An 8477-nucleotide genomic window follows, 5' to 3' on the forward strand; every position below is an offset into this window, starting at 1 on the left:
TGGCTCTCTGAGTTCAAGGCCAACCTGGTCTACAGAGTGAGTTCCAGGACATCCAGAACTACATAGAGAAACCCTGTCTTGAAAAACAAAAACAAACAAGCAAGCAAACTTACTTATGTAGATATGCACTGCGTTTATTGTCAATTTTTTCTATTTGGGGGACACGGCCTTATGCACCCACAGGTGAAGGGAATTTGCTTTGTGGAGTAGGCTTGCCCTAAGCTTGACAATTCTCCTGCCTTTGCTTTTAAAGTCCTGGGACCACATGTCACAAATTGGTGCGTGCTATGGAATGACAGGGTACTGACACGCTCCTGAAAACCCTTTGTAATTCGCAGGCAAGAGACAGGCATCACCCTACTTTACAGCCCTTTCCTCTGCGCATCTGCCTAGAGACTCTTAAACATTTATTCAGGTTGCTTGTTGTTTATGAATACTCAAATTCCCAGGACTCAGATGGTAGAAAGAAGATCAGGAGTGCAAGGTTATTCTTGGCTACAACAGCAAATATGAGGACAACCTGTGCTAAGTGAGACCCTGCCTTAAAAAGGGGGAGGGCAGGGAGGTTTCTTCAGCCATCTTTGACAGCTGTAATGGTATCTGCCTACAGCTCCAGCAGGGGAGACAGAGAAAGGAGCACTCCAAGTTCCAGGGCTACATGGGGATACCCTCTCAAGCAAAAAGAAGGTACATTGAGAAATACCTTATGTCTTGGAACTGTTTATTTTGAGGGGCCCACCATTCAGCCCTGGCTGGCCTGGAATCACTGTGTTGACCAAGTTGACTTTGAATTCATAGAGATCTCTGCTTCCCCAGGTGCTGGGATTAAAAGTTCATACCAGAAGCCAGCTACCAAATATGGATTATAGGACCGTACAGAACTATCCTCAGAGGCAAACTACCATTATCTTCAGGACTTCAGCTGGGTGTGCAGGCGAAAAAAAAAAAAAGTCTCAGCTGAGCTTGCTGACTCTTGACTTTCCCTTATATGATGAGGGACTGTGGAAGGTCGTAAGGTCCAGCCACTCTCCTCAAACTGTTGTATTCAATTCTTCCCTAATTGCACAAGGTCCCGGGATCATCTCCTGGGTGTGTGTGTGATAGACTATATAGGTGGAGAATGACAGGGGGAAAGGGCTCCATTGATATGGCTAAAAGAAAACTATGCTGGGTAAACATTTTCAGAAGGGGCCTTCTAAGATGGCTCATCCACACTCCTCTAAGTAACCCCTCCAGTATGGGCTCTCTCTGTCTTCCTTCCCCACCCCCTCCCGTCTCTCACTCTTCCAAGGGTGAATGATGGCATAGTACCTTGGTTTATCATTGGGATCTTAGGGAAGAGATTTTAACAACAGAGATAGATATTCATAGACTGTCCCACTCCTGTTCTTACTATCACTTGCCTAGGAAACAGCCATCTTCACTGTAAGACTTACGTTGTAAGTTTAAGTGGAAGTTCTACTGAGTCTGGTAGTGGGGCTTCCTGGATTTTTTTTTGAGAACAGGATCTGCAAGAGTGAACTACACTTTTGAGAGGTGTGGTTTACTGCTCACTGTTTCGGCAGAGCCTGGTCTAGACCTGGGCCTACAGGGTATCACACAAGTTACTGTGTCTCTACTTTTAGGTACTCCGCAGCCGAAATTGGGTATTTACCCTCGAACACACTGCGCAGGAGCCAAACTCGCGTGCCCACCCAGGCCCGTAATTTCTCTACGGGAAACAGGTAAGAAGTTCGGCCAATCCTGAGGGCTCTGGGGCAAAGAAGGCGGGATAAGGAAAAAAAGTTTAAGACAGGAGCAACAACCAATTGTGAGCCTCGACGCCTGAGCGATGGCAGGGACTGCCCATTTGGAGCAGCCGGTTGCCGAGGGGCGGGGTAGTGCACGGTGGACCAATCCACGACGAGAAAGAGCAAGCTTGAACCAATTAGGACAGCGAAGGTGGGAAGGGGCGGAGCTCTCCTGGTGGATGCTAGGTTGTGGGTGAGGGCTCATCTTTCTCTGCTAGTTCCTACGTTGGGAGTCCCTAGCTCTGGAATGCGAGAGGGAGAGGCACGGAAAGTTCCGAGACCAGGGCGTGAAGGCATCGTTCGGGAAAGCTTGGGCGCGAAAGACAGTCCTAGTTGGAGGAGTCACTGGAAGGCACCGGCTGGGAATCGAGGAAGCAGAGCTGGTTAGGGGCGGGACTTCCGGGGGCAGGGCTTTTTCGAATAGGGGCGGGGACGACTCCTAAGGTTAGGTGTAGGGGTGGAGCCAACAGGTCTTTGGGTGTGACAGGGGAAAATGGGTTGTTAACTGAAAACATGGTTTGATGGGGGTGGGGGATTGCCAGAGGCCTTGGGTGGCAAGCCCTAGTTAAGGGCTGATGTGGCGCTTGCTGTGGAAGTTACCTGCCCTAATTCACTGTCCTTTCTTCCTAGGGAACCACTGGTGGGGAACTTCCTTGGGCACCCTTCTTTCCTTAGGGTGCTATGGAGTTCCCAGAACACAGTCAGCAGCTGCTTCAGAGCCTGCGAGAGCAACGATCCCAGGGTTTCCTTTGTGACTGCACTGTGATGGTTGGTAGCACCCAGTTCTTGGCCCATCGGGCTGTCCTGGCCTCCTGCAGCCCGTTCTTTCAGCTTTTCTACAAGGAGCGGGAATTGGACAAGAGGGATCTGGTGTGTATTCACAATGAGATTGTCACTGCCCCAGCCTTTGGTTTGCTTCTGGACTTTATGTATGCTGGCCAGCTGGCCCTTAGGGGGGACACCCCTTTAGAAGATGTTCTGGCAGCCGCCAGCTACTTGCACATGAATGATATCGTTAAGGTGTGTAAGCAACGGTTGCAAGCCCGGGCTCTGGCAGAGGCAGACAGTACCAAGAAGGAAGAGGAAAGCAATCCTGCTAGTCTGGAGTTTTTGTCAGGCAGTTCTCGAGGACCCCAGCCTTTACTGGCATCTGTGGAGCCTTCAGCCCGCTGGAGCAAAGAGGAATGGAAGGGTCCAGCCACTCCCTTACCTATTGCTCATCCTGCAGATGAGCCACCAGTGTCTGGTGGGGCTGACACTACACAACCCAGCATGGAAGTTGACTCATCTCATCTGCGGGCACCCCTTCCATCAGTGACTGATGTGTCTGTCTCTCTTGCCAGCCCCAGTAGTTCTACAGAGACTATTCCTGTAAACTATTTCTCTTCTGGCCTTCCAGCAGTTTCCGTGGAGCCCTTGGCTCCTCTTGATGTGGTTCCTGAGAGTCTGAGGGTGGTGGAACCTAGAGATACTGTAGGACCATTGCAGGGTTTCTATCCGCCAGCCCCAGTTCCACCCCCAGCTCCGGCCCCAGCTGAAGCTGAACTTGTCCAGGTGAAAGTAGAAGCTATTGTGATCTCCGATGAGGAGACTGACTTATCAGAGGAACAGCCTCAGGGATCTGAAGGGCTGTTCCCATCTGGAGGAGCAATGTATGGGGGACAGCCTTCACAGCCAGAGGCTTTTGAGGAGCCAGGAGCAACAGGACTAGAGGAGGTAGGGCCAAGTGACCACTTCCTGCCTCCAGAATCTCATCTACCATACCATCTGCTGCCAGGTCCAGGGCAGTATCATCGAGGACTGGTGACCTCACCCCTGCCTGCACCACCAGCCCTGCATGAACCACTTTACCCGCCATCTGAGTATGAAGCAGCCCCAGGGAGCTTTGGGGGTTTTACAGAGGATGTTCCCACCTGCAAGACATGTGGAAAGACCTTCTCATGTTCTTACACACTCCGGCGACATGCCACAGTACACACACGTGAGCGACCCTATGAGTGCCGCTATTGTTTACGAAGCTACACACAGTCAGGGGACCTCTACCGCCACATCCGCAAGGCTCACAATGAGGACCTGGCCAAACGCAGCAAACCAGATCCAGAGGCTAGCTCCATTTTAGGGGTGCAGCCCCTTTCTGGCTCCCAGACAATAGAGAGACAGAGCAGTGGTGGTGGTGGTGGACCACCCAAAGAATTTGTACTTGGTCCCAAAAATTAACATCTGGGGCACACGAACGGATGCCAGGCCTGCTCTTACCATTGTTAGATGACCACAGAGAAGGTTGAAGGCATCTCATCACTCCTACTGGGTAGCAGAATGTTCTTCCCAAGCTGAAGGTGTCTACTCCTTTGTCCAGACAGATAAACAGGACATTGTAGGGCAGAGCAGGTGAGCCAGGATTCTCTGAGGGCACTGGGCATTTTCCTGAGCTGTAAATGTTTATCACTCCACATTCTGGAACATAAAGCTGGCAGTGAAATTACCCCTTTGAACTGGTGTTGGCTGGTTTCTTCCACAAGTCTGCATGCCTTTATGTCTGTCCTCTAGTGCATTTATTTGACACCTGCATTGGGTAAGCATGTGAGTGATTGCTTATAATAGGCAAAAAGTGAGACAGGGAAAGGGCAGCATAGACTTAGCAAGAGTACAAATAGCAATACTTACACACAGCTTACTGTAGTTGATACTTGTGTGTTCTGGATTGTATTGGGCACTTCATATACTCAGTTAACTCTTAACAACTTCATGGGGATTGGCCCCACCCCTTTTCAGATATAAATAAACTTGAGACTCAGGACTTATTTATTCAGGGTTATGGAGCTGGTAAAGGAAAAAAGTAGGATTTGAACTTGACTTCTGACCCCAGATAACCTGCATGCTATCCTGGTTCATAACAATGTTCAAAGCAGGTAGTTAGCCAACAACTACAAGTTTGGTTTTTTGTTTATTTTGGTTTTTCAAGACAGGGTTTCTCTATGTAGCCCTGGCTGTCCTGGATCTCACTCTGTAGACCAGGCTGGTCTTGAACTCAGAGATGCATCTGCCTCCCAGTGCTAGGATTAAATGCATGCACCAACTGCCCCCTTTCCTTTGTTTTTTTAAATATTTATTTGCCCAGTGTGGTGACATAGTACTCAGAGCTGTTAAAAAATAACTTTTATTTTATTTTATGTGTATTAGTGTGAAGATATCAGATCCTGCACACTGGTGTTACAGTTGTGAGCTGCCATGTGGGTGCTGAGAATTGAACCCTGGTCCTTTGGAAGAGCAGACAGTGCTCTTAACCACTGAGCTGTTTCTCTAGCCCTAAGAAACCCTGTTACAAAAAAAAAAAAAAAAAAAAAAGAAAAAAGGAAAAAAAAAAAAGATTTATTTACAGGGCAGTGGGGAAGGGAAGCATACCTTTAATGCCAGTACTGGAAGGCAAGCAGATCTTTGAGGACAGCCTGGTCTACCAGTTCCAGGATAGCCAGGACTACAGAGAAACAACAACAAAAAAGACACCACCAAAAAAATGAAAATTTATTTTTTGTTTTTGTTTTTTTTTGAGACATGTTTTGTTTTTTGTTTTTTGTTTTGTTTTTTTTTTCTGTAGCCTTGGCTATCCTGGAACTCGGATCTGCAGACCACGCTGCCTGGAACTCACAGAGATCTACCTGCCTCTGCCTCTTGAGTGCTGGGGTTAAAGGCGTGCTCCACAACTGCTCAGCTTATATTATTTTTTTTAAGATGTTTTTATTTATTTATTTATTACATATACAAGTGTTCTGCCTGCATGTGTGCCTGAACACCAGAAGAGGGCACCAGATCTCATTATAGATGGTTGTGAGCCACCACGTGGTTGCTGGGAATTGAACTCAGGACCTTTGGAAGAGCAGCCGGTGCTCCCAACCTCCGAGCCATCTCTCCAACCCCCCAGCTTATATTCTTATTTTATGTGTATGGGGTTTTGGTTGCATGTATGTCTGTATCACACACGTGCCTGTTCTCTGCTGAGGCCAGAAGAGGGCCTATGTTCCTCTGGACCTGGAGTTATGGATGGTTGTGAACTACCAAGTGGGTGCTGGGGATTGAACCTGGGTCCTCTTGAAGAGTAGCAATGATCATAGTAGATGAATCATCTTTCCAACTCCGGAAGTCGTTTTCTCTTTCTTTTAAAAGTATGGCTTTGTTCCCTTACCTTATCACCTCTGCATTGCACCTAGAAAGGTGTATAGTTGGTTGTTTTGACAAAAGACACTATTGATAACTTGCAATTTTTGCCCATTTGTGAATTAGAATTGGGGCCTCTGAAGATGTGAAATTGATGAGAGAAAACAGTGTACCCTATGGGGAGGCACTTGTACAGGGGCTAAGAACTTGCAGAGACATCAAAATGACAGCTGGTTGAGAACGAAGGCAGGAGGCCCCAAGAGGATCTTACAGTCCTCTATGACCTTTACTTCCAATATATGGGGCTGGAGACTGAAAGCTGAGACCCTAGTTTTGATCCCTAGCACTCCAAAAGAAAGAAGTGTGATAACAGCAGCTTAAAAAAACTTAAAGGTTATACAGAGTTATTTATTGGCAATAGATAGCAAAAAAACAAAACCCAAAAATCCCCAATTTGAAGTTTAGATGGGATAGGGAGGGAGGAGAGCTCCATGTCAAAGAATCAACTTTCTAGGCTGTGAAATGTAGATTTGTAGAATAGACTAGCCAGGTGTCCTACAAACATCCTCTCTTGGCACACAAGGACCTAAATGCAACTCAAGCAGAAAGGGAAATGGAAAAGGGTCAAAATAAAACCAAACTTCTTTGATTTCTTTCCTCTCCTCTGAGTCTTTGTGTCATACTTAGGACTATGAGCTCTTCCTACTAAGCTACTGCTATTGAGATAGGAAGCAGAGCTGAACACTGAGGATCTGGCCAAAGTTCCCTTATGGGAAGCAAGAGTAGACTTTTTTTTTTTCCTACTGAGAAAATTCTAAAGCTGAGTACAGTATAATGGCAGCTGCCCCTATAGTCCTAGCTACTTGGCAGTTGGAGGCAGCAAAAAAGACCACATCTTCCCTACAATGAAGAATAAATTGTATGCCTATCACACTCCTTTTCTTTCCTTTTTTTCTCCCTGCCTTGTTTTTGGAGACGGGGTCTCTCTCTCTCCTCCCTCTCTCAATAGGGTTTCTCTATAGGCATATACTACTATGCCTACCTCCTTGGTCTTTTGAGACAGAGTCCTGTAATGTAGACTAGGCTAGATCTTCTGCCTTAGCCTTGTCAGTACTATAATTACAGGATCTACAACCAGGCCCACATCACATTCCTTACATTAACTATCTGTCTTCCAATTTTATTTATGCAAATGTATTATTACTGCCTTAATTCCTCCAAGACAGGCCAAAATATAAGTAAAAATAGTAAAAGCTATTCTAGGTAAGTGAAGCACCTTTTCCAGTCTTTTCCTACAGTAACTATCAAAATGCCTGTAAGAATCAGTTGCCTTCAAAAGAGTGGATTTTATAGTTTTTAATTTCTCACTTAAAAAGTGTTTGGGGTATGTCTGAAAAGAATCGTTGTCTTAAAACATCAGTTCCTCAAGCCATGCTCAGTGGCACACACCTGTAACCCTAGCACTTGAGGAGGCAGAAGCAGTTGGACGTCTGAGTTCAAGGCCAGCCTTGTCTACAGAGTGAGTTCCAGGAGAACAAAGGCTACACAGAGAAACCCTGTCCCCCCCAAAACCTCAAAGAACAATGTTGTTTTGGAATAGATGTAGTTTCTCTAGACAGTCTAAGTAACAGTACTGCACTACTCAGGCCACAACCTTTGGCCAATACTTAAGTGTCAGAGGACCAGAGTGTAACTCCGGGAGAGTACTTGCCAAGCATTCATGAAGCCCTGGATCCCAGTCCTATCACAGAAGTTGAAAAAGAACCCATGAATAGGTAAATATACAATTTTTAAAGGCAGGTGACTGACACTTGCCAGTAGTTTTAGTTACTTGGAAGGCTCAGGCAGAAGGCTCCTTTGAGCTCAACAAATTGGTCTAGCCTGGGCAACATAGGAAGAACCAGTGTGTAAAGAAGGTAACTGGTAGGCTGGCTCATGGCTCTAATCCTAGCACCGAGGAGGCTGACACGGAAGGATTACCATGAGGTCAAGGGAAATCAAGGATACAGAAATATTAAAAGCTGAAAAATATATTGAAATAATTTTGGGGCAGTGCTAGGCAAGTGCTCTCTACCACAAGGCTAACACCCTATCAGTTTTATTTTTCCCTAACCTTCACAGACTGACTAAACACACAGGTAACATGTAACTAGACCTTGAGGCGAAACTATGAAGGTAGTGGGTCTCAATTTAGGAAATTCGGCCTCAAACTGCCCTGTATGTGTGATCCCTTCACATACACCACAAAGATTTTCTTTTCCTTCATTCAAAATTGTCAAATCTTGTTGGAAATGCTTAAAGCCTGGCAAAGCAAGGCACCTCTTTGAACTTCTGAACACATTATTTAGGGATCCTCTGTGGCTAACTCACAATGTAAGCTTGTCAGACCTTTAAGACCTGTGCCAGGTCCCTTGTGTACTTTTCTGTTCCTTAAAGTCTCTGTTGGGCATTGGGCTTCAGAGTAAGAGCTGCTGTGTAAGTCTCACCACTGTGCTGCCTCTTAGGAAGGCTAAGAAATTAATCAGCAAGATAAGC

At 46.3% G+C, this 8477-nt stretch overlaps 1 protein-coding gene across 2 annotated transcripts; it reads left to right on the forward strand.

Moving 5' to 3' along the window:
• The first annotated feature begins 1930 nt into the window (after positions 1–1930).
• On the forward strand, positions 1931–4272 carry Zbtb3 (zinc finger and BTB domain containing 3). Of its 2 annotated transcripts, none has more exons than XM_021651867.2 (2): positions 1931–1983; positions 2421–4272. In XM_021651867.2, exon 2 carries the CDS (start codon positions 2472–2474, stop codon positions 4005–4007), a length of 1536 nt encoding a protein of 511 aa, XP_021507542.1. In that variant the 5' UTR covers positions 1931–1983; positions 2421–2471; the 3' UTR covers positions 4008–4272. The 2 variants fall into 2 exon arrangements, with proteins under 2 accessions (XP_021507542.1, XP_021507541.1); XM_021651866.2 differs by lacking the exon at positions 1931–1983 and adding an exon at positions 1990–2173.
• The last annotated feature ends 4205 nt before the right edge of the window (positions 4273–8477 follow it).

This window comes from Meriones unguiculatus, chromosome 1, assembly GCF_030254825.1.
Source record: "Meriones unguiculatus strain TT.TT164.6M chromosome 1, Bangor_MerUng_6.1, whole genome shotgun sequence".
Classification (NCBI taxonomy): Eukaryota; Metazoa; Chordata; class Mammalia; order Rodentia; family Muridae; genus Meriones; species Meriones unguiculatus.